This window comes from Saccopteryx leptura, chromosome 6 (assembly GCF_036850995.1).
Source record: "Saccopteryx leptura isolate mSacLep1 chromosome 6, mSacLep1_pri_phased_curated, whole genome shotgun sequence".
NCBI lineage: Eukaryota > Metazoa > Chordata > Mammalia > Chiroptera > Emballonuridae > Saccopteryx > Saccopteryx leptura.
The window spans coordinates 31308702-31334826 of record NC_089508.1 but is presented as its reverse complement, the minus strand read 5'-3'; the positions used below and the strand labels follow the sequence as shown (position 1 = coordinate 31334826).

At 49.8% G+C, this 26125-nt stretch overlaps 1 protein-coding gene across 3 annotated transcripts in view; it reads left to right on the top strand.

Moving 5' to 3' along the window:
* Positions 1 to 26125, top strand: part of SMOC1 (SPARC related modular calcium binding 1) — a 159363-nt gene that overhangs the window by 113381 nt on the left and 19857 nt on the right. For 2 of the 3 annotated variants that reach the window (XM_066342014.1, XM_066342013.1), the window contains exons 6-8: positions 6007 to 6096; positions 8118 to 8198; positions 25343 to 25535. In XM_066342014.1, coding sequence (XP_066198111.1) covers positions 6007 to 6096; positions 8118 to 8198; positions 25343 to 25535 — 364 coding nt within the window. The remainder of the gene's footprint in view (positions 1 to 6006; positions 6097 to 8117; positions 8199 to 25342; positions 25536 to 26125) is intronic. The other variant, XM_066342015.1, reaches the window with a different exon arrangement.

Genomic DNA, 26125 nt, shown 5'->3' with positions numbered 1-26125 from the left:
AGCACAGTCTGCTATTGTCAACCTGGCCCTGAACTGACTTCTCCCCCTTCTCCCCTCCTTTCCCTCCACCTCCACCTCTTCCTGTCCCCTCCTCTTCCACCTCTGGTCTACCCTTTCCACCATACTCAGGTTTTTGCTTCTGTTCAGGGAAATGTGGAGTGTGAGGATGTGGGCAGCTGCTCGCCGAACGACAGCCTTGAGCTTGTTCTCACTTCTTTTGGGAGGGAGTGTGCAGGTGGGCGGACAGAATGTGAAACATTGATCTTCTGCTCTGAAAAGGACCCAGAGTGCCCAGAAAACTTCTGCTCTCAAAGTCCAGGGTCAGAACAGCTGACGGTACATTTCTGAGCCTCATTGGTTATGGAACACACATCCCAGGAAATGCCGAGGTCCTCCTGGTATGACTCGGGCCAGGTTTTTGAGAGACTTCTGCAATCAGGTACAATTGTGTCTTTATGGTGCTCAGAATAAGTGATCTCGACTTTTACACTGGGTCCCTGGGTCACATGCTGAGGGGGATGGTGGCTCTGGCATAAACGTGGCCCCTTCAAAAGCCAGAACCTACGACATCTCTACTAGGCTGCAGTTTATCTCCATGTCTTTAAAAGAAATGGCCAATGGAAGCCTAAAAATATAAGTAAGAGGGTGACCAGTGACAGACCTTGTCTGGGCAGAGCCCAAGAATGGAAGGGGACTTGGGATCATCGAGAGACCTTCTGAATCTCAGGATGGGAGTGCTTTCCTCTTTCCTTATTCTCCAAGGCTCCTCAGTCTTGGAGACCCCAAGAGGTGCCATTAATAAGGATTCCTCCGCTGGCCCCTTTGACACATTTGCTTTTGAAGGACCTGGAAGAGAAAGCTCTTTGTATGTGGTCAGAATAAACTCATTGTACACCCAAACAATTAACTCCTCAATGGACTTGCCAGACCCTTAAAAGGCCCAGCCCTGCTTCCCTGGACCTCTCGGGCTCTATTCAGTCCCTTAAGCGCACCAATGTTTTTGGGTTTTGTTTTGTTTTGTTTGTTATTCTGAAAAGTTTTTTTTTTTTTCCTGAGAATAGTCACAGCGGATCAACATTGTCCTCAGCTCAGCATTTATCTCTACTCACCAGCAAATGTCAATCAGGAATCAAAAAGCCAAACAGAGGAGGCTTTGAACAGTGTCATCGGGGGTCGCAGTGACTTCCAGCTGTTTGTGCGTGGGCCAGTCCTTCTTGCAGTGCAAGGAATTGTGCTGTCACACAAACCCGCTGTCTGTATGGGCTCCCAGAGCCCATGCAGGGGCTGCAACTTTCTGGGGCTGCACCTGTGAGGAGGCGTGGTTGGGGGTTGGGGGACCTTGGAAGGTCAAACTCCGTGGCTCAGGGTCTGGACAGTGTCCAAGGCTGCTCACTGCCTCTGGGGCCTGGAGCAAACCACTTTCCTACGGAGACTCGGTCTGTTTTTATCAGCCTGGTGACTTCCTCCATGCGCTGGTGGTGCGACTAGGCGAGGAAAGCCACCAGCCAAAAACTTGAAGTGTTGCAAAATGTGATAATATTATTGTTGTTGATCTTGACATCATCCTTGAGAAATTCTTTCAAGTTTGCCTTATTTATTTTTTTTAATGTTTCCGAATTTACTTTTTTCTCCTTGTAAGAAAAGTGAAAATCTTTGAACTGGCATTTTATTTTCAGTTCACTTCCCCTTGGTCCGGAAGGAAGTTATGGCAGCAAAGAGAAATAAAGTCTTACTAGTTAAGGTCCAAAAGAATCACCAAGAATAAGTCTCAGGCATCACATTATCATGTGCATACATGTACACTGAGGTTCAGATATATTTTTCTTTAATATATATAGAAAAGTCTCCCTCTCAAATCAAGGAGTGCTCAGATCATCTAGCTGCAGCTGCCTGATGGTTTATCTGTGATGACTTTGATGTTTCTCCCCTTGTTTTAACAGCTTTATTGAAGTAGAATTACATACCATAAAAGTTACTGTCAATGTACAATTCGCTGAATTCAGTACATTTCTGGAGCACTAACTGCTACCAGAGAGCAATTCTATCACCCTTAAAAGAAACCCTGCACTCATTCAGAGTGATACCCCACACTCACCCCATCCCCGGCAACCACGGCTCTGCTTGTCTCCATGGTTTGACCTTTACTAGGCGTTTCATTCACATAAATGGACTCACACACTATGTAGTATTTGCACATGGCTTCTTTCATTTGCTGTGTTGTTGAGGTTCATCTGTATTGCCACATGTATTAGTAGTTCATTCCTTTTAACTCCTGAGTAATATTTCTTTATATGGACATGACAGTTTATCTGCTAATTAGCTGACAAACAATACTGCTGTATTTGTATACTAGTCCTTAGGTGGACATGTTTTCATTTTTCTTGGCTAGAATCTCAGGAGTGGGATTTCTGGGTTGAATGGTAAGTTTATGTTTACCTTTTTAAAGGAATTGCCAAACTCCCTTCCGAAGTGGTTACCCAGTTTTCCATCCCCATCTGCAGTGAACGAGGGTGTCAGCTTCTCTACCTCCACACCAACACTTGGGACCGTCTATTAAAAAAGTTTAGTATTCTATTAGGCATGTCGTGGGATCTCGTGGTTTTAACTTGCATTTCTCTAGTGACTAATGACATTGAGCATCTTGCCATGTATTTAGTAGGCATCGTGCATGTTGTTTGGTGAAATGTCTATTAAAGTATTTTGCCTATTTTAAAATCAGGTGGTTTGACTTCTTATTGAGTTGTAAGGTTTACTTTATTGTTTAACTTAAAAGTTTTGGTAGAATTTAAATTTGGCAAATACAATTTTAAAAATAAGCTGTAGGATAAGGTGTTTTAGAACTACTACATTTCCTTTAAGAGACCTTTAAAGCCGTTTCCTCCTACAGTGTCCTGAGGCTGGGGAGGCAGGCAGTCTTCCTGTTTAGAGGAGGATATCACTTCCCAGAGAAGGACAGTGAGGGGTTCAGATTGCCACCATATTGCATATGATGCTGGGTGCGACCCCATTGGAGACTAGGAGGCCCGGGGCACATGTGGAAGCTTTTTCTCTCCCCAGGACCCAGTGTGAGGCCTGGTGTTGCCCCAAGGCTTGCCAGGAGGCAGAACTGGTGTGGACCTTGGACCCAGGCCGTGGTCTATTTGGTGGAAGGGAACGTTTGTTTGCTGGGTTGGATGCCAGGTGCCCAGGTGCCCGGAGGTGATGATCCGAGGGTCCTGTTGGCTTTGGCTTGCCTTCGCATCCTTTGGGCGTGCTGGATGTCACAGGTGGCTCTCCTGGCAGCAGAGCACCTTGTCTTTTCTCACCTCATAACGGTTTCCATCGCGGGCCTCCCCGTGGCAGGGCAGCTGCATCTCTTCGCCCTCGGTGACCCCCCCCCCCCCAGGAAGAGCTGCTCCCTGCATGTGGCTCCGTGCTCTGCGGGCTTCTGGGCCCGCGTCTGGGCGATGGTGGAGTCCTCCACCTGCAGAAGTGCACGGTTTCCCCGGGAGACTGGAAACCCTCCTTCCTCTCCCTGAGCAGCAGACAGTGTTTTCTGAGGTTGGGCCAGATGGGCAGCCCCCCCAGACTTTCATCTGGGCGATGGTGGAGTCCTCCACCTGCAGAAGTGCACGGTTTCCCCGGGAGACTGAAATCCCTCCTTCCTCTCCCTGAGCAGCAGACAGTGTTTTCTGAGGTTGGGCCAGATGGGCAGCCCCCCCAGACTTTCATCTGGACGATGGCAGAAATAAACAGAATGTCTCTGTCATCCAGCTCCAGAGGGAGATACAGCTCTTGGAATATGGGAGGACTTGAACTGAATATTAAAATATTACCTAAGCTGCTTTGCACTTGGGTTGTCACCCCGAGTTGTCCCACTGGCAGTGTCTGATTTCTGCTTTCTCTTTGTGACCCTTCAGACTCCCCTCCCCTCCCCCCTGCGTGAAGGGGCTGAACGCACCGTGCCGGGCAATTTAGACGGTGAACTTCCCATCCAGCAGGAGCAACCAAATGTGTGTTGCAGCTGCCAAAAGACTTCATGCAGTGGCTCATTGAGTTCAATGGAAAGAGGTGTTAATAGAGTCAGGGGAAGTGATGCTATTAAAACATGACATGCTGTGGCTCTGCTTCGTGTTTATCCTCCCTCAATGACTTCCAGACCAAACTTACCCAGTTTGGCACCAAAGATGCCTATTCCGGCCTCCAGTTGGAGGCAAATAAGATGGCCAGCATGGTTAGTGCCTCTCTTCCAGCTGCATCTTATCCCTTGGGATAATGTCAGGTGGTTCAGGATCGCCTTGGCCCCTCTGGGAGTTCGGTCTTGGAGTCAGCACAAGAGAATAAAGAGCAGGGTCAGGTGTCACACAACTGTCGGGTTGCTGGCTCAGCCTCCAGCAAGGGTTGAGGTCTGCAGAGCTCCAGCTGAAGATCCCAAGGGTCGGGTGTTGGCGCAAGATGGGGCTCGGGACTCTGTGTTCTTTCTCACTCTCTCAGTAAGACGCAGGGAAGTCAGCCAAAGGTTCTGGGAGCTCCAAGTGGTGCGGGTGTGTTATTATTGATGATCTGACTGGCTTCGCAGAAACTGTCTGAGACCTTGCCCTCCATAAATAGTTAATGCCTGGAGAATAAAATATGTAGGTCTGAAAGACCTCTGGGGGTCCTAGAAGGAGAGAGATGGTGTAATCAGAAAGATGTCTGAGACCACAGTGCCCTTCTCTCCCTGCTCTGAGGGAGAAAACAGAATTCTCTAAACTATCATTCTCAGTGGGGGCAAAGATACCTACCTGCTCCCAGTTTTCACCAAGGAGACAAAAATTGGCTCTGGGAGTGGGGCGGCGTGCTCTGTTTACATATAAAGCACAGAGATGCATACAGTACATAGAGTGTATCTTTTTTTATTATTATTAGAAAGGTGATTAGGAGAAAAATGTCTTAAAATGCTCCTTAGGGAGGCAATAATGAAAAAAAAAAAAAGTTGAAGAACACTGCTGTAAACTAGGGTTTTATTTTGATGAAATAACCGAGTCCTGAAAGGTAGACCAAGTCTGCACCCACTCCGGACCCGCAGAAGGTCTTGCTGTGCAGGAGCTGCTGGTGCTGCTGAGACATGAATCGCTTGGTTCCCGGGAGCTCCCAGCTTCCGTCCTCTCTGTTAGAAGTCTGAAAGCAAATCCAGGGCGCGGTTTTCTGTGTCCCCTCTCACGTTGTTTGCCCCACCTCTCACAGGGAATTGGGGTGCATGCTGTTTCACAGGGGTTCCCAGTTCTCTTCAGTTCAGCATGCTAGAGAGAGAATGATCTTTTCAGCCTTCTCTTCCTTTTAATTGTTAAATTTTATTTATTTTTTCAGTGAGAGTTAGCATACAATATGATGTTCATTTCAGGTGTACAACACAGTGACTAGACATTTATGTCACTTGCAACTTGATCACTCCAATAAGTCTAGTTCCCGTCTGACACCTCCCAGAGTTGTTACAGTATTACTGACTATCACCCCTCCGCTATCCATCCTTTGCTTTAAAGGAGGGTGGCGAAATGGCTAGAAGCTGGGGAGGGACTGGCACCGAAGTCTCTTGTCTTCCTTAAGCTCTTGAATCATGGCCATTAGAAAGGCACAGGGCTGCTACCTCTCAGAGACAGGAGGGCAGGAAGAAACTGGGGCCACCAGAATCTGATGCCACAACATGTGATGACCGTGTCTTACCACGCCCGGCCCAGACGCAGGGCTGCGCGGGGAAGCAGCCCTCCCAGCTCTCCTGTGGGGAGGGACAGGGACCTCAGAGCGGTGAGGAAGGGTCCTCCAAAGCCCTGCCCGCCTCGCTGCCCTGGGTCCCTCTGGTAGAAGGGGGAGCACACTCCTGGGCTCGTCTGACTTGTTGGTGTCTCTCTGGTTCTCTTTTCCTTCCTGTACTTTCTTCTTTCCTTTCTTTCCCGTTGGTCTCTTCACTGGGACTTGGCCGGGCCATGCACAAACCCAAACCATTCAACAGTGCTGGAGAGTAGATAGTATTTACCTCAATAATGGTAGTCTCTTTTCGATTCTTTTTAACCCTCAATTCAGATGACGGGTCCAAGCCGACGCCCACGATGGAGACGCAGCCGGTGTTCGATGGGGACGGTAAGCCCTGGTGTTACTGCCGACTCGCACCCCCCCCCCCCCACCCCCCCCCCGGTCTTCAGATTTGGGGAAGGCTGAGCTTCCCTTCGGATGTTTGTTTAAGCTTTATGGTTATTATTTTTCCTTCTTTTAATTTTAATTTTTTCCCAGCTTAAACTGGGTTGTTTTAACCTTTTGAAAAATGCAAACCCTCCCAGGAACTGGTATGCTCTCCACTTCTGGAAAGGCCCTCTGTTCTTGCCAGGCTTCCTGCCTGGTTGCTGATGTCCAACAATAACACCGCCAGGATGGACCCGCCGGGCTGCCAAGACAGCGGAGCCCTGGCTGAGAAAGACAGGCAGGCGGCATCGTCCCTTCCGGAGACGGGCCAGCGCGTAGAGACTCCTGCCACGTGCCCGGCTTCGTGCGGGGCCGCGTGGGGGGTGGGGGGTGGGGAGGAGGAGACATAGACGAGATGAAGCCTCGACTCCAGTGACGGCGACAACTGTGGAGGGCTTCATGCGTTAAATTATATGGCCCCGGTAGCTACTGTATTAGAAATTTATGGAAGAAAGGCATCGCCGTGGTCTGGGGAAAGATTCTGTGAGGACATGGGCGGGACTTGAGTTGGATCTTGAAAGTGGGGAGGAAGAATGAGAGCGTTCCAGGCGGGGGCCTGGCCTGGCACGGACAAGGGAAGGACTATTGTGGGGATGGGGTGCGGAAAGGAGAGGAGCAGGGAAGAGGCTGGTGAGTGGAGCTGGTTTGGTTACATTGTAGGGACCTTGAGAGTTGAGTCAAGACGTTTGGGAGAGGAGAAAGTCTAGGTCAAGAGAACTAGTGGCGCCGCTGGCAAAACAGAGGTGGATGTGCCTGGAGGTATAGGGAGGACTCAGGAGGAGGCGGGTGCAGAAGCTGTTCTCGGTCTGAGTCTGAGGTGCTCCAGGCCTGTATTCTTCCGCGTGCTTTGCTCAGTACTCCCGGTTCCCGTGGGAGGAGCAGGAAACTCAGCACGGTGCAGAACCCGCCCACAAGGTTCAGCTCTCCGTGCGGTACCCAGCAGCCTTTTAGCAGCTTTCAGCTGAGTGTATCCCGGCTGCAGCAGGAGACTGGACAGTGAGACAGAGGAATAGAAAGAAATCAGGCCAGTGTCTAGTACTGTGGCTAGGGATATCCAATAGCACAGACTCAGCTCTAGATAGAGGAATTGAAATGTGAGCTATCCTTTGTAACTGGTCACTTAGCAGGACATATGTGTGTTCATGCCTAGAAGGTCAAATGCTTCTGTGATCCACAAAGGTCCTTTATCATGGGCAAGTCTGGGACCCTGGGGGTTGAGTGGGGAATGGAAACAGACCAGCTTGGGAGACCTTCCCATTCCCCTCACTGAAGATCTTGTCCCTCTACGGTGAATTCAGGGTCATCCTGGATTCCAAAATCACCTGTCCACTGGCTGACCCGAGCCCTGGAGGGCCTAGAGGCACCCCAGCATTCTCCAGAGGGAGGTCAGCCTCTGTTCAACAAGAAACCATTCGATAGGGCACTGCAGCCCACACTGGACCTTTGCTGTCTTCCCGTGTGCGGCAGAGTCTCAGACCTAAAATCTGTTGTGCCTCAGCTGTTTCCTCCAAAATGGTTTTTGTGGTTTGTTTGGTGTTCATTTGTTGATTTATCCCCTTTAAATTCTTCCAGGGAAGCAGCTGAGAGAGACTTGGCTTGGCTCATGTTCCTCACCTCCTGGGATAATATTTTTATTCCTGGATGGAGTGGCTCAGTGCTCTGGACTCTGACCATTCTGCCTCCTGGAACAGGAGCCCTGCTTGGCTCCTAGAAGCTGACAGGGGAGGAGCTTCCCTAGTGAGGAAGGGAGAGGTTTGGTGACAAAGTGGAGATGAGGCTGATAGTCAAGCCTCGATGCCTCAGGCTTAAAAAAAAAAAGCTATTAAAAAGTCTGGGGATTACATTCAAACTTACATGCTCTCTTTGCTCAGGCTTAATTTTCTCTCTAACCTCTACTCCCCTCCCCCCCCCTTTTTTTTCAGAAATCACAGCTCCCACTCTATGGATTAAGCACTTGGTAATCAAGGACTCCAAACTGAACAACACCAATGTAAGAAATTCAGGTAAATAATCTGCCTTGGATTTTATACTTATCTAATAGTCCATGGTTGCCTCCTGGTTACCTTATGGTTGCCCCCTGGTTACTTATGGTTGCCCCATGATTACCCCATGGTTACCCCATAACTACTGACTGTGTGGACTTTATTTAACCTATCTGGTCTTTCTGTAGAAACTGATTTGTAGAATGAGATTAGATGAGTTTATCCCTTCCAATTTTAATTGTCTTGAATTATTATCTCAGGGATCATCTTTCATGAGTAGTGGATACTTTGAGCTAAATAAACCTTTTATGCTCTACGTTTCAATATTTTCGCTGACTTTCTGTGTTTGAAAGAGGAAGGGTTGGGTGTAGAACACTTGGACCTCAAGCTTCAGGCGCCTTGGTTCTCCGTGTCTTTAAGGCTCTGAAGAGCTGCTTATGGTTGTATCTTTTCTAGTCTCATCTTTTGAGGATCTTGTGCATGGTCAGGCTTTGCTACTAGCTGAACCCCTTGTAGAAAGGTGGTAGTTTTTGAAGGATGATAAGATTTGTCAAGTTTATTTATATCAGTGAGGACCAAAGTCAATAAAGTTTATTTACCATCAGTAAAGACCAGATGTCCATCAGGAAAGGTATTAACAGAATCAATGTGTATCTCTATGGGTGGGGGAGTCATCCTTCTTTCAGCCCGAGGCTTTATTGTGAGAAATGCCACTTGGCATGATTTATGCCTGTTTGTTGACTTTTGCCATATCATCTTTTCCTTGTTGATAGCGAGGATTATAAACAAAAGATACATCCCTTTCAACTGGTAGAATTTTGCGTGACCAGCAAGTCATGAGTATGCTGTCCTTGGCTCACTTTAGCTCTACCCTAGTGTGGGGACTAGCATGCATGGAGTTAGACCACAGGTGAATCTGTGCAGCACTGGTTGATGCCTCTGTGATTTGGGCAGGCCAGAACCTCAGCATGTGTCTGGTTCCTTGTTGGATAATGCTGGGAGCTGGAGGGTAGTTGGTAGGAAGGAGACCATGTGAACTCCTGTGGGCTGGATTCTTTGATAAAACAGGGCTGTGGTTAAAGCACAGGCTGTGGAAACAGTGAAATCGTGGTTCACTTTTTGGCTCCAGCACATAGTGAGTGTCCCAGCCAAGTCCAGTAATCCCCCTGAGCCTCAGTTCTCATCTGAGATCATGATCGCTCCTCAGGGGACTGTGGTTAAAGGACTGTGGTTAAATTAACCGATTTAATGTCTGCATGGTACCTAACCAGTGCCTGGTAAGTGACAAAGAGTAAGTGCCTGATAAATTCTAAGTACATGTATTTGTTATTATCATCATTTTAGGTAAGAAGAAATGGGAATATTAATGATTCTGCTTGTAGTGAGAATTCTTCAATCAGGAGAGAATTTGTGATTGTATAGGAACCAAAAGCATCTGTTAGGAAGCTTCTACTTAGACCCTCCTCCACTTCCCCCTCACCGTTAGGCAAATATTGTAAGTCAGAGAGAACTGGTTTTGGTGCTTGTGGTATCTGGAAGTGAAACCTGAAAATGGTCTATCTGGTCTCTGAGCCCCCACAGGTCTGCAAAGGCCCAGTACAGTATGAGGCTGAATTCTGTGGCCACGTGGTCGGTGTGAGGGTGTACTAGCTCTGAAATTATACAGCACCTTATGCCTGGAACAATCATTTGATATTTAGCAATTACTTCCTTGAATTGCTTCCTTTTTTTTTTTTTTGTATTTTTCCGAAGTTGGAAATGGGGAGGCAGTCAGACTCCCGCATACGCCCGACCGGGATCCACCCAGCACGCCCACCAGGGGGCAATGCCTGCCCATCTGGGGCGTCACTCTGTTGCAACCAGAGCCATTCTAGCGCCTGAGGCAGAGGCCACAGAGCCATCCTCAGCGCCCAGGCCAACTTTGCTCCAATGGAGCCTTGGCTGTGGGAGGGGAAGAGAGAGACAGAGAGGAAGGAGGGGGGGGGTGGAGAAGCAGATGGGCGCTTCTCCTGTGTGCCCTGGCTGGGAATCGAACCCAGGACTCCTGCACGCCAGGCCAACGCTCTACCACTGAGCCAACCAGCCAGGGCGAATTGCTTCCTTTTTATCTACAAGTGGTTTTAGGTTTTCTACCTAGATTATAAACTGCGAGGACAAGGGCTCTATTGGTTTTCTAATATATCCCTCATTGAATTGAGCTCGAGGTGTTTGAGTGCTCTGGGGAAGGATGGAGGAGGAAAGACCGTCATCCTTGGCAAAATCAGAACCATCACTGTCATCACAGCTCATCCGTGTCAGGTCCTGCAGAAATTCCCACGCGTTATCTCTTTGGAGCTTTACCATACATCACCCTGTAAGTGCTGTTATAGTCCCATCTCACAGAGGAAGCGTCAACGTGGAGAGAGAGAGGAGGGAACTTGTCCTGAGTCACAGCTAGTCAGTGATGTGCCTGGAGAAAACCACATGTCTTGGGAACAGAGTGCCACATGTCTTGGGAACAGAGTGCCACATGTCTTGGGAACAGAGTGCCTGTCTTCGTGAGTTATGTGTTCTCTGCATGTAGTAAAGTGGCCGCGTCAAGCTAGCTGATACTAGCTACAGTTAACTGTTTGCTTCCACTGAACCCAGCTGTCTATTTCTGTATGGTTTCCAGTTGGATGAGTATGGGGTCATGTTGAGAAATGATTTCCAGGCAGGTATAATCACCTGCCTTTTGTTAGAGTGACCCAGCCACCTTTATTTCCCCCTGGTTGGCCCCGTTGTGTCTGAGATTGTGTCCGTAAGGTTAGTGTATAGTGCCGGATGTTGGGGGAGAGATAAAAGCAATAGCTACTCTTGGTGGAATATCTTTATGTATTGTGCTAGCCACTTTTCAGATTATCTTACTTGGTTTGATGAGAAGTCAGATATACTTTAGTGATAACGTGTGTCTGGGCCTCCGGCCTTGGTATGGACTGGACCCTCTGGGTCAAGCTCCTGAGGCAGGTTCCCATTGAGTTTGCCATAAGGTTCTGGAGTGGGACTCTGAGAACTGACTTAGTGAGAGCTCTTCTTCTCAGCTCTCTGTCTCAGAAGCAAAGAGGCCATCCCAGTTTCTTTTACACCCCAAACGTCCTTCTTCCACCCTCAGACCCTGTGACGCCAGGTTTGTTTTCTGGCCTGGGGACTGTTGACGTTGGAAAGGTTCCACTGGGCAGCCGAAGTTTTGCAATAACATGACACGTATGCCTGCAGACTTAGCCTGTCTCCTTTGCTCCTCCTGGAGGTTCTGGTCCTTGTTTTTAAGGCTTTGTCATCTGTTCGCCATGGTCAGTGTCGCCTTTTGAGTACTTGGCAAGTTCCGCATTGACGGGTTTGCCTCAGTGGACCTCTCTCTGACTCTCGCCTCTGGTTCTTATACCAGGAGTCCTTGCCTTTAGGAAGACCACGTACCTGGCCAGCCAACACCTAGAACTCGAGACTGGGCGTCTTCTTATACATGCATGTTGGCCAGACTATGTTCTGCTTTTATAAGAAAATATGAACTCTTGCTGAGTTTCTTGTTTCGGGGGCTAGCTACCAAGGAATTTCTTAATATAACTAGAATTAAAATAATTTTTTAAAGTCATCTACATTTTATAGAAGAGAGGAGAAAGATTAAAGAAATGACAAAAACTAGGCTTCATCTCATTCTTTATACTGGAGCTCATTGCTTCTCATTTTACTATTGGTGGACACTTGCCTGCGGCTTTGATTTATAAGTCTTTCTTTTTCTTTTCTTTCTTTTTTTTGTAAGACAAAAGTCTGTGCTTTCTTCTCCGGGAAAACACTGTCTCTCAGGGAGCATGGTCCTCAGAGCCTTCCCTTCCTGGGCAGCACGGCAGTGCCCTCAAGGCCGGGGCCCCTTCCCTGCATCCCAGTCCCAGGGGTTGACTCTTGTAGGCTCTGGTGGGGTCATTTAATTTCCCTTTCTCTTTCTCCACCTCTTTCTTTCTTTTATCCCCATCTTTTCTAGTTATCTGCTTTTGTAATCTAATCTGGGGCTTCAGGAAGGCCCCAGAACACGGGCCCTCTGGGTTAAATCCAGAAAGACTATGTTTTTCCTCTTTGCCCAGCAAACCGGTGCCGCAGCCCGAGGTAAGCGCCCCCAGAGACGGGCGTCAGTGGACACTCAGTTGGAAATGCATTTCTTATAAGCTCTGCCTGGAATATGGCCCCCTGTCCCTTCATACATGAGTGAGTTTGCCTGCCTCCCCATCCATGTCACAGGATAGCATCCTGCCCTCACCTGCCTGGGGTTAGAGCATTGCTCCTCTGAGGTCTGCTTTGGGCCCCTTGGGCTGCATTTTGGATTGCTCCTCCCTCACCGGGGAAGTTCCTGCCTGGAGAGCTGCTGCTCTGATTGGGATTTGGGGTCACCGAGGCAGCTGCACCTCCTGGCCGATTCCCCCACTCTCAAACCAGCACTCTTGGCCTGCCCAGAAACTGCAGGGTGATGTAATGACCTGAGGCCTGGAAAAATAAACAGCTCTCAGGGAAACCAGCGGTAGCCGTGGTAAGCAAATACCCCGCAGCCACCTGGAAGCTCACACATGACGTGATTGGAAGGAAGAATGAGTAATCCACTAACGTTAGCCTCCTCCGATGAGCCTGGGCTTGTGTGCATTTAAAATATCTATATAAAAACAAACCCTTGATGTTTATTTCTGTAACTGGCTTTCTGGACATCTGCCCACCTATCTTATGCAGGTGTCTTAGTCCATCATGGCCAATAGACTAGAGCCGGGGATGGGTGATCGGCCCTGGCGCTTTCTGTGGCAGCAAAGGCCTTTCTCAGGTTTTCCCTTTGCAGAGGGGAGCCGTAAACATGTTTGCAGTTCCCAGGGAGCCTAGCCCACAGTCCTTTTTCACCTTGTTTTCGAATTAGCCTTTCTGGCTGCCTGGGGCCTTCCCCCACATTGTTTGCTTGGAGCACAGAGGCACAGTGGCGTGGAGTGTGGGGGGGGTGACCCGGCCTCTGGAACTTGCTCAGCCAGCGAAGGTTTTGTTTTCTCTGTAGGCGAGTTTGTATGCTTTTTTGGTGTTGATAGCAAAACTGCGTGTCCCTGTGTTTTTCTTTTGGCCTCTGTTGATAAAAAACGGAAATCAAAGATCCTGCTGAGGGATTGTAATTGACTCCTTCCAATTTGCTAGAAGTCAGCCGTGGTCTGTGCTTTGATCTGAGGGTCCTTATTCTGTGTTTATTTGTAAAATGGCTTTGGAAGTCGGCAGGGTATAGATCTTATAAACACACTTACACACATGGCATTAGTGTTTGGGGGGATGAGGGGTGACGTTCTGATACTTTATTTTGACAAATTAAAAGAAACCTCTCACCCATCTCCCCCTTTGGCCTGCACCCTTGCTTCTCTCGTCCTTTTTTTTTTTTTTTTTTTTTTAATTTACTAATTCTTGTCCTTCGAGGATAGAGCTTTTTAGGTCAAGGTCAACAAGTTACTGAGAAAAACTAGAAAAAGACAGCTTGCCACTTCTCATTGCAAAACCCCTGGGAAGCGTTTCATTTTCTTTTTGGTGGAAGGGTCATCTGAGCTCAGTGACTGGCGTGAGACCGTAGACCTTTTCTAAATGTGAGTGGATGTGAGTGGGTGAAGTTTTGGGGGAAAAGGGTTTTGTGTGTTTGTTTGTTGTACCTATGTGTTGTGCCTATATTGGGACGATCCATTCTAGAAGAAATATTGTCGGTAGAATTTATATCTTGTTTTCTTTCACTCTTCAGTTTCTGTGTGTGGGGAGGGACAGGTCACAGTGGTGCACTGTGTGTGGCCGTTTCAGGTTCCACAGAGAGAAGTTATTTAGGACAGGCTAGTTAGTCTGTTGTTTTTCCCTTGTACCTCCTCAGCTGTGGCAGTCCGTCCCAGCTACAAGCCCAACTCACAGCAGCCACTGCAGACAGCGTCGGTGAGCGGGCCGGGCTCCGTTGATTTCGATTTGCAGATGGGGCCTCTGAGCCACAGCCGGCCGGGCCACACAGCATGAGCGTGGCGGGCAGCACAGGTGCAAGGGAGAACCCTGAGGGTCCCCGCAGCCTTGCCCGACGCTCAGGGCCCTCCTGGTGTTTGGGGGCCCCTGAGCTGTGGGGAGCACACCCAACGCTGTCTAACTGGAAGGCCGTGGGCTATGACAGTGGTCTCATCTAACACCACCGCTTCATTTTAAATGAGAAAAAGGAGACCAGACTGGTTAAAGAGGCCTTGTTCAGGGTCACAGGCCATCAGCAACTCTTATGTGTCAAGTCCTCAACTTGGTGCCAAGGGGCCCGTGGAAGAAATACAAGGCCCATCTCAGGAAGGAGCTGACCATTGGGCAGTAGTGTGCCTGCTGAAGGGGACAGCCCGCCACAGTGGGGAGGACGTATTCTGTCACATTGTTTAGAGTTGCTGGCATGGTGATCATAAAAAGCAGACTGATTCTGAGTCATCTGTATATTTTTAGTTTACCTACCGTGTACCCTGTTGTTGCCTGCCCCTGGAAGAGGCTGGGCCCACAGCCTGCCCATGGTCAGCCCCTGCAGTCCAGTTAGGGGGACCGGTCATTCACAGGGACAGGTCAGGAAGTCTGTACTTACTCCACATTTGCTGAGGACACTGCTGCTTCAGGCCAGCTAATAATCTACCATTTATCATCTTACTCTGGTGCCAGGTTAAATGCTTCACGTACACTATTGCATTTCATCCTCACAATGACCCTAATGAGATGTGTGCTATGGTTACTCTTCTTACACAAGTAAGAAACCAGGAACTTAGACAGCCAAGTAAGCTGTCCAAGGTCACAGAGCTAACAAGTGGTAGAGGCTGATCCAGCTGACCCCAATGTCTTGACCACCACGCTTTACTGCCTCTACTGCAACTGCTGTTGAGTTCCATGAAACCGTGACAGAACCATCCGTGTGCAGGCCCTGGGTGACATGTGCAGGAGCACAGAAACAGGCACTTCCTCTTGCTTGCAGCCTTGCCAAGGACGCCTGACACCCCACTACCCCCCATCCTGTCCCTGGAACCTCTTCCCTCAGACTGCCCTGAGTTCCCGCTGGCCTTTCGAAACTGCCGTCCCGCTGAGTCTTCTGTACACCCTCTCTTCTTCTGGGCCAGAGCTCAAGAACATCCCTTTTCTTGGCTAGTTATTCCATCGGAAGGGAGACCCGCCTCCAGGGAAGTGGTCCAAGGCCCCACTCTAGGTTAAGATTGGGAGGTGACGTTATCTTTTTCACTTCATTTGGCTGCCTACTCTATGGGGGAAAGGGCCTTCAGATTAAATGAGATGGGGAAACGTATTCCCATGGAAGAAGTGACTTTTATTATTTTTTTATTTTTTATTAAGTGAGAGGTGGGGAGGCAGAGCTACAGACTCCCGCATGCGCTCTGACCGGGATCTGCCTGACAAGGACTCTACTGGGCGCTGCTCTTCCCATCTAGGTCCGCTGCTTTGTTGCTCAGCAACCGAGCTATTTTAGCACCTGAGGCGAGGCCATGGAACCATCCTGAGTATTTGGGGTCAACTTAGCTCAAACCATTCGAGCCATGGCTGCAGGAGGGGAAGAGAGAGAAGGGGCGAGGGACAGAGAAGCAGATGGTCACTTCTCTTGTGTGCCCTGACCAGGAACCGAACCCGGGACTTCCATACGCTGGGCCAATGCTCTACCACTGAGCCAGCCAGCCAGGGCCAAGGTGACTGTTTTAAATGTGTGTGTTTCTGTTTCTTTTCTCCCCACCTCATCCCTGCTCGATGCACAGCTGAGCACCATTCCCGTTCTGTGTCGGCATGTCTGCTCCTTCCCGGCCTCAGCAAGGCCTCTCCTCTGGGCCTTCCTTTTCCAGGCCTATTGTCTGCCCTCTGTTCCAAAGGGAGCCCTGATAAATTTTCTGTGGGTTTCCCTTCTCTTGGTGGGGGGTTCTTGGAGTCCCTAGATGAATCTGAGATTTGTGAACTCACGATTGCCAGGTGGCAGCTAGGTGCTGGATGTGACAGGAGGCCCGTGGTGGGATGGCAGAACCAGCCTGGCCAGTGCTGCTTGGCTAAATGGTCCTCCGGGGCCACTTAGCCCCTCCTGTGAACAAGCACAAAGCCCACAAGTAAGAAAAATAACTTCTTCACATAGTTGGCTTGAAACCTCAAGTGCTAAAACCCCGTGTGGCTAGATAAACCAAAAGGGCCTGCGCAGGGATCTACCGTAAATCCCTCCCAAAGACCTTGGTCTCCAGTGGTGTCTTCCCCCTGGAGATGTCTTTCGGCCCCGGGCCGGCCCTTCCAGAACCGGAGCCAGAGCCTCCCAGCCTGGTCCTCCCGCCTTCGGCTCTGCCGTCCTGACAGTGCGCCCACACGCCGACCCGCAGAACCCTGACGCAGGAGCCCACGATTTCTTACGCCTCTGGAGTTTCACGTTGTGATTTAGGGAAGGTGGTTTCTAACACGCAGTTTGTTATTTGTGTTTTCGTTCAGCATTTCATTCGTTTTTGTTAAGAGGCTAGGCAGGTGTGAGGGATTTGAATGGGTTTCAGGGTAATTGTAGGCAACACAGCACTAGTGTTTCCCTGAATATTCTTGGCCTGGTGAGCTGATTCCTTCTGCAGTGGAGCGTAAATAAGCTCCTCTTGTTTTTTTCTAGAGGTAACCATTTATTGATTTTTTTTTCCCCCTAAGGAAATCTAGAACTTGATAGTCTGAGGGCTGAGTATACCATTTCCCAGGGTGAGTCAGAGGGACGGATACTCTTTTCTCAGCCTCCTCGTCTTTTCCGCACAGTTTGGCTCTCAGCAGCAGCGGGCGGCCCCACTCCCTGAGGGGTCAGGCTGGAGCAGAGTGCCGCGGCCGGGGATGGCACGGCAGGGTTCAATGGAGGCGTTCTTGGACTAAATACTCTCTGTGGAGCCTCTAAAACCACGATTTCATTGTTCTCCTCTGAATGAGGAGCTGGGGGCCCAGGATGTGTGTGGTAAACGGGAAGGTGCTACAGAGTCCCTGCTCTCAGGAGCTTCCAGTCGGGTTCATCACCGTACGAGGCGTAAGGTGGGCTTGAGGGAGCCCGCACTCTGGGGTGGGGCCGTCAGGGGATGTAGGGAGGCTGGGATGAGGTTAGGTTAGGATTACATGTCCGGTTTTTTTTTTCTTGCTACATTTTACAAAATGTTTCTGACCTTTCCAGAGCCCAGCATTGTGCCAGCACACGCAGTACTGGCCTGCGTGAGCACTGGGTTCCCGCAGGTCTCCAACATTCTCTGCATCCACCCCGTGAGCCCTAATCGCGTGGGTTTCTCATGATCCCATGTTAGGTTCAAGACTCAGGAGTACCCTGCTGTCCCAGGACACTGTCCCCATGCTGTCCGCTCCCCACTCCCCTGTTCTTGAGTGTTAGCAGCTCTCGGCCAGGGCGGCCAATCACCAGCCCCTAATCACCAGCCGAGCCTGCACGAGGAAGAGGGCTTCCGGAAGGATCGCATCACCCACCCAGGCGTCTTCCCAATACTTGTTTCTGTGGCCTTTGGGTCCTCTCGGTCCCTCTATGTACAGTTTCCGGTAAGGTTTGGCGTTTTTCTTGCTCTGAGTTTTCATATGGTTAATTGTACGTGTCAACTAGGCTGGGCTGTGGTGCTCAGCTTGGTCACACAGTAGTCCAGATGTGGCGCTGAAGGTATTTTTTAGATGTGATTAACCATTTAAAAATCAGTTGACTCTCTAAGTAATGCAGATAACTCTCTGTACCATGGGTGGGTCTCATCCAGTCAGTTGAAGAGCAAAAACGGTGATTTCCTGAAGAAGGAGGACTTCTGTCTGCAGACTCTCGCGTAGAAACCCTGCCGGAGTTTCCAGCCTGCTCGCCTGACCTGTTGGTTTTGGACTCAAGTCTGCACCATCATTCTTGCTTGAATTTCTAGCCTGCCAGCCGGCCTTACAGATTTCAGACTTAAGTCAATTCCTTAAAATAGATCTCTCTCTCTCTCTCTCTCTGTATGCACACACAAATATATCTGTATATATCATATATACATACATACACATACGTATCTGTGTGTGTGGATGCCTTCTCTTAGTTCTGTTTCTAACCCTAACTACTGCTGACCCTCTGACCTCTGCCTCCTCGCCATTGCTCCCCTGACTGCCTCCACCACCGTGAGGTCCCCCTGCTCCTTCTCCACAGACCTCACCACGTGACTGCTCCGCTGACTCAGGTGTTGGGTTTCCCGGCACCTCAGCCTTTCTGTCTGCTCACTCCTTCAGCACGTCCTCCTCTGGAAGGCAGAAAGAAAGACCAGCCCGAGCACCCGAACTTAGAATCTTCTCATTTTATGTTTTTTGGCCATTTTTGGTTGAACAAAGTAAAGAAGAAACAAGGAAAAGATGATAAAGGAGAAAAGGTTCCCAGAATCAAAGGATAAAGTCTGGGCTGAAATCGAGCTTTGGGATTAGCTGAAGACTTAGGTCATCCACGCTCCCCTTTGCTCCTAATGACCATGAGTAATTGAGAGGCCGGGGCTCGCCAGAGCGGGCAGAGCGTTCTCCATGCTTATCCTGACTTGGCAGGTTGCATAAGAACCTGCGCCCCGGGCCTGCAGATGGGGTTTCTGTTTGTGTGGTTCAGTCCAGTCTATTTCTCCCCCTCCTTCCGTGCCCACGCCCCCCCCCCCACTCCAGTCCTGCGTGCTCTGCTGCTCTGTGTCATTGCTGGTACGGAGGGTGGGGTGCTTTCTGGTGGCCGGGGCCGGACCGTGCGCCCACTTCCCCCACAGGAGGCTTTCCTGGCGTGGGTCTTCTTTTAGGCACTCCCAGGTTCGGGAGGGAAACTTAAACCACCCAGTGCCGCGTGGGAGGGACCTGGCTCCCTTCTTCCCTGCACCATCGGGATAGGATGATGGGGGTGGTGTGCGTGAGTGAGTAAGGATGTGTGGTCAGGTGTGCCCGGGCCCCCTAGGCAGCCCGATTGGTCCCTCTCCCCTGCTGTTATGTCTTCCAAGTGTTCACCGGTAGTCCTGGTCCAGCCTCACAGTTACGAGGCTGGACCTTCCGATCTTGTCATTCTTCCCTGAACTTTCCCAAGCAGAGATCACATATTTTCGAGCAGTGAGTGCTTACTTCTGGGGATCTCTCTTTCTGATCCAACGGTCATAAAGAGAACCTTGAAATAGATTCCTCGTCTTGAATTCTGGAAGGTGATTTCTTGATATCTAGGAAAACTGATATCTGGAAATTATAAGATTCATTTATAATTTTATAATCTGGGCGGGGGCTCAGAAGGGTAGGGGGTGAAAATGGCTCCAAGGATGGGACTGGCTTCTGGGTCCTCAGATACAGATGAGTTTATGCCCCCTGGGGTGTATGTGTGTGTTACATGCCAGCAGGTCAGCTCTGCCTCCTGCTGAACCTATGGATGAGCGATGTCTATATTGTCTTGTTCTCAACAGCCCCGCTCAGCTCCTGTAGACTCATGTCTGTGTCTTCTTTTATGGAGTCAATCCATCTCATGCTTGTTCTTCCTCCTTTCCTGCTGCCTTCTCTTCTCCCAGCATTATTGTCTTTTTTCCAAAGAAGCCTATTCTGATGATGTGCCAGAAGTAGGACAGCTTCAATTCTGTCATTTTTGCCTCTAGGGATGTTTCAGGCTTAATTTGCTCTAGGATTCACTTGTTCAACTTTCTGGTGGTCCAGTGTATCCATAGAGCTAGGCATATTTATAACAAATGAATTTTTTTCTATCCTATGCTTTGTCCAACCTGCTCATCTGTGCATAGAAATTTGGAATTGGAATATGAAGGTGCGGATGATCTTAGCTTTTGTTTCTTTTTTTGTGTGTGTGGGGTTTTTTTTTGTATTTTTCTGAAGCTGGAAACGGGGAGAGACAGTCAGACAGACTCCCGCATGCGCCCGACCAAGATCCACCCGGCACGCCCACCAGGGGCGAAGCTCTGCCCACCAGGGGGCGATGCTCTGCCCCTCCAGGGCGTCGCTCTGCCACGACCAGAGCCACTCTAGCGCTTGGGGCAGAGGCCAAGAAGCCATCCCCAGCACCTGGGCCATCCTTGCTCCAATGGAGCCTTGGCTGCAGGAGGGGAAGAGAGAGACAGAGAGGAAGGAGGGGGGGTGGAGAAGCAAATGGGCGCTTCTCCTATGTGCCCTGGCCGGGAATCGAACCCGGGTCCCCCGCACGCCAGGCCGATGCTCTACTGCTGAGCCAACCGGCCAGGGCCTTAGCTTTTGTTTCTAATGACACATCTTTGCTCTTGATATTTCCGAACTCTCCGTTCAGCCTTGCTACATAGTGATTAGTATTTGCATGCCTTCTGGAGACGCACTCCAGGAATGATTGATCTATCCATTGATTCGCGGAAGAGTCTGAGAGGGCTACAAACGTATAGGAGAAATTGATGAAGAAGAGCTGAGTAAGTGCAGGTGTTTCAGTTATCTACTGCTGTTTAACAAACTACTTTAAAACTTAATGGCTTAAATAAAAATAATTTATTTTTTCTAATGTTTCTGTGGGTTGGGTGGGTCCTTGACCGGTTCTACCTGGACTCATCCAGCTGGAGGGTCAAATGGGCTGGAATGTTCAAGACGACCTCATTCACAGCCTGGCAGTTGGTATGGCTGTGGGCCGAGCCCCTTCGGTTCTCCTCTGTGTGGCCCTTCATCCTCTCGTGGGCTGGACTGGCTTCCTTCCGTGGTGGTCTCCGGGTGGGTTCCAAGAGAGTGAAAGTGGAAGCTGCAAGGCCTCTTGAGGCTGAGGACTGAAGGTGACCCACCAACACCTCTGCCTTTTCCATTGATCAAAGCAAATCAGAGTCAAGGAACATGGAGGGGTTACTCAAGGGCAGGGATACAGGGAGGTGCAATTCAGTGGTACCATTTTGTAATGATCTGCCACTCCAAGTAAAAGAACAGCACAAGTTACAATAAAAATCAGGTTCGCCTGTCTGTGGTGGCGAGAGTCGATATTGCAGGGGTGCAGAGCACAGCCCCGGAGCAGGCTGCCTGGGCTGGAATCCGGCCCTGCCACTTCCTCGTTGTGTGACCTTGAGGCAATCATAGCCGGTCTGTGTTCCTGGGCACTCTGCTCAGTGAGGATCATGATAACACCTGTCTTAGGGGCTTGTGATGAGTTTAAAGTGAGCTAATACAAGTGCGGTGCCAGTACCAAGCTTGGTGCACAGTAAACACTCAAATAGATGTTAGCTATCATTATTCATTTTACTCTTCTGTATTGGTGAGTGATGTACGAATTTGGTTTTAAATTTCTTAGTCCCGAGGCAAAGAGGGAAAAGGACTCAGGTGTGAGATTTGTAGTGTGCTTAAAGCTGAGAAAAATTGTTTCCGAAGTGGCTGAGCTTGCTCAGTGGTTAGAGCATCAGCCCGGCGTGTGGATGTCCTGGGTTTGATTCCCAGTCAGGGCACACAGGAGAAACGACCATCTGCTTCCCCTCCCTTTCCTCTCTTTCTCTCTCTTCCCGCAGCCGTGACTCAATTGGTGCGAGTGCTTTGGTCTCAGGTGCTTGAGATAGCTCCACCTTGGGCACTTAAAATAGCTTGGTTGTGAGCATGGCCCCAGGTGGGCAGAGCATCAGCCCCAGGCAGGGGTTGCTGGGTTGATCCCGGTTGGGGTGCATGTGGGAGTTTATCTCCCCTCCTCTCACTTGGAAAAGAAAGGAAAATAAAAAAGAGGCTGTGCTGTGTTGAATGAGCAAGTACCTGTTTCAAACGCAGCAATCCAGGGTAGTTTGTAAAGTGACTGACGTGGGAAAACTTCACATTACAGAAATAAATGTATTTTTCCCTGAGAGCAGATGATTAGAGGCAGGACTGTCTAGAGCAGGGGTAGTCAACCTTTTTATACCTGCCACCCACTTTTGTATCTCTTGTTAGTAGTAAAATTTTCTAACCACCCACCGGTTCCACAGTAATGGTGATTTATAAAGTAGGGAAGTAACTTTACTTTATAAAATTTATAAAGCAGAGTTACAGCAAGTTAAAGCATAGAATAATAATTACTTACCAAGTACTTTATATTGGATTTTTGCTAAGTTTGACAGAATAAATCTTTATAAAACAACTTACTATAGTTAAATCTATCTTTTTATTTATACTTTGGTTGCTCCACTACCGCCCACCATGAAAGCTGGAACGCCCACTAGTGGGCGGTAGGGACCAGGCTGACTACCACTGGTCTAGAGGTTAGCAAGACAGGCTCGATTCTCAGAAGCCTGGACTAGAATCCAAGCCCTCCTCTTTCCAGCCTGAGTGAACTTGGGGAAATCCCTGGGTCTCTCCAACGCCCACCTTTCTTCCCTGCAAACAGGCACAATAACAGTGTCCACCTCGCACAGGTGAAGAGACTAAGCAAGTGAAGCCCTTGGTCTGTTGCCTGGCTCATGCTGTTCCATGAATATTTGCTTTGACTATTAGTTTAAAGATGATTTTAAGGGAGATTTTCTTTCTGTCGGGAGACAGACTCTCCGTATACCCTTCATAAACTGTGAGTGCTATCATTCTAAACCTCTCCTTTCTCTCAGACTGGCAGCTGGACTTGTGGGGACTGCCATAAAGTAATAAGCAAGCAAACAAGTAAAAGGGTAGTAAACCCTGCATTTAACCTTCTCTCTAATTCCATGCTAGTCCCCGCTTTTCCAAATTAGCAGGCTTTCTCATTTGTATGGTTTCTCTCTCCACTGAACTTGGTGCAGTCTCTGCGGCAGCTGGCTGTAAGCATTTCAGAACAGCCTTCGAGGACTTCCAGAAATACGTCGACAGCCCCCACACCACGGTTCCCACCTCTTCTTCGATGGCTCCTCTCCACGTTTCCACAGTGTCGGGATCCCCAGCGGTGTGAAGTCAGGTCCATCGTTCATGCTGCCCCTGGGGAAGCTTCCTCCCCCCACCTCTTTGCGTCTGGCTTTCAGTCTGATTTATGGCTTTAGAATGTTGGCCCGGAGGATCTTAATTTAAAGCCTCTGTCAGGGGCTGTTGCATGAACGTGGTGCCAGTCAAAAGCTGTTTTCCTTTGGTTTTGCTCCTCTGTCGCCTTTTCGGTGGCATGAAATACGAGGTAGGAAAGTAAGGCTACCAAATTGTTGAAAACTTGCGTAATCCCCTGGAAGGGGCCGTGGCTCCACCCCAGCCAGGGGCTCAAGTGAAAACCTCTGGGTGTGTAAGCCAGGTTTCACCCATCGGTTCATGACTCTTTCCTAAGCAGCTTCTAGAGGCTGTGGTGCTGGTAGCTACAATCGGGTTCAGATTCCCTAGTCTGATGGCTGCCAACTGTTGAAAACTCCTTCCCTCTAACCAACCAGAGTCTGTTGAGCTGTGCTGTTTGCATTATGAAAACAAGGTTTTTTTAGTTGTTTGTTTTTTTTTTTTACTTTTTAAATTCAAAATTATGTTTTACTAGTGAATGAGCTATACATACCTGCCTCCTAGCCCTCTGACATTCTTCTGCCCTGAAGGAAAGATTCCCCTCCCCCTGTGGTGAGAATCGCCTCTGTTGAGACGGTCACATCCCTATCACCCGACATCTCTCTGAGGCAGTGTTGAGCTGTTCTGCATCGATGTCCACACCTGCAGTTTAGACATCTGTCCTGCTCCTGTATGTCATTGACAAAGCCATTATTTCAAAGATGTTGGCTCCTTTAGAGTTGAGTTTCTGTTAGTTTGATGACTTGTTCTGTTGGTCAGTGGGTAGCACAAGTCTCCAGGCTGCTGACACCAAATTCCTGGCCCTAAGAATGGTATTTCTGGCCTGACCTGTGGTGGCGCAGTGGATAAAGCGTCAACCTGGAAATGCTGAGGTTGCCGGTTCGAAACCCTGGGCTTGCCTGGTCAAGGCACATATGGGAGTTGATGCTTCCAGCTCCTCCCCACTTCTCTCTCTCTGTCTCTCTCTTCTCTGTCTCTCTCTCTCTCTCTCTCTCTGCTCTCTAAAAATGAATAAATAAAATAAAAAAATTTAAAAAATTTAAGAATGGTATTTCTTGTAACACACGGAAAATTTCATGACATGCTCAAGACTGTATTACTGTCATCCTGTCCAAGAGGAAAGTTCTGGATTAGTGTTAATGGAAAAAGAAGTAATAAGCTAAATAAACAAGTAGATAAAAGAGTAATTGTACAGGTTTATGATGTGATTGATCCCTCTTACTGTAGAAATACAGGTAGGTGTGTGCACATGCATTTGCGTGTGTGTGCGTGTAAGAAAAGGTCTAGGGAAGGGAGGGTTACATTTGTGGAAGTATGGGTTTTTAAAAATTTCTTTATAGCAGGAAAAGAAACCCAATGCGATTTATTTTCAATAATTACAAGGCAAAACACAGCCCAACAACAAGAACAACAACAAAAAACAAGAAAGGGAAGTCAGGTAGGTTGACTGGTTGGCTGGTAGAATTTCCAGGTCAGTGGCTGCATGGCTCTGAGGTCCCCTGATCTGGCCTCGGCCCGAGCCTGGCCCCGGGGAAACCCAGTGTGGCTATTCAGACAGGTCCACCTGTTTCCTGAGGCCCCTGGGCGCAGACCCCTTCCTGTGGGCCTGTCTCTCTCTTCCACTGGACGGAGCAGTGCTGTGTAATAGGATCAAGGCCATCGGCTCACCTTGTCCAGCCATGTTGGAGGCTGGGAAGGAGTGAGGTTGAGCTGGGGTCTGCTCTCGGGAGCTCTGAGCATGGCTCCCCCTGAAGCTGGCAGTTTGTGGCTCTGTCCGCTGTGTCTGGGCTTGGAGGGTGTCCACACACAGGCATGCCTGCATCAGCTCGTCAGCTCCAGGCGCGCGGTGCAGTCAGGCTCCAGCACCCCACCCCACCCCCACCCGCCGGAGCCAGCAGACGGTGCATCAGCAGGAGCCGCTCTGACACAGTCAGGAAATCCACCCCGGGGCAAACCGCCGCCCTAAGGAACTGGGGCAATCCCCGCTAGAGCCTGCTGGGTGTGAATGCTGATGAAACCTGGCAATGGACAGGGCCACGGTGGTGGGTGGGGGTGGGGGTGGGGGTCTGGACCTCTCGCCTCTCACGTGGGCCGGGGTGGGGGGAGACACAGCTCTCCATGGTGAATCATCAGCCAAGCTGAGTTCCGTGAGACCAGGCTGGGTCTTTGCAATGAAGGCAGCAATGGTAAGTCACAGGGGTCAGAGTCACCACAGGCCATGTCTTCTTTTGTAGAGAAAGTCCACTCGTGTGACCAGGAGAGGCAGAGCGCCCTGGAAGAAGCCCGGCAGAACCCCCGAGAGGGGATCGTCATCCCAGAGTGCGCCCCCGGGGGGCTCTATAAACCCGTGCAGTGCCACCAGTCCACTGGCTACTGCTGGTGCGTGCTGGTGGACACGGGGCGCCCGCTGCCTGGGACCTCCACACGGTAAGCCCCCCAAGCCTGTCCTGCCCTCAGGTGGGTCCCGGGGCAGGAGAACCAGCTTCCTGCTGCCCTGTCCCGGCACCTCCCCACTTCGCTGTCCTGAGGGTGGGAGCCCAGGCACTAGGAGACCAGGGTTTCCGCTCATGGGCAGATAAGGTTCTGACAGAAAGATCTGGGTCCTGGATGCTGACTGACTTTGGAAAAGTAGGTAACCTCTCTGAACCTCTCTTTACCAATGAGAAGTTTATTACCCCGCCTGAGCCACTAGGTTTTACAGGTAAGAGAAGCTTACACGTGCAGACACAAGGTGATATCCCTGTGCTTGAGAGGTGCGGCGACGTGGCTGACACGTCTCGGTGGGAACATGGGCTGGGGCCGCCTTGTCGCTGCTGGACTGTGGCCGCGGTGTTTCACCGCCAGCCCTGGGAGCGGAGGCTTCACGACGACGCAGGTCATTGCCTTGTCGCTGCCGGACAGTGGCCGCGGTGTTTCACCGCCAGCCCTGGGAGCGGAGGCTTCGCGACGACGCAGGTCATTGCCTTGTCGCTGCCGGACAGTGGCCGCGGTGTTTCACCGCCAGCCCTGGGAGGGAG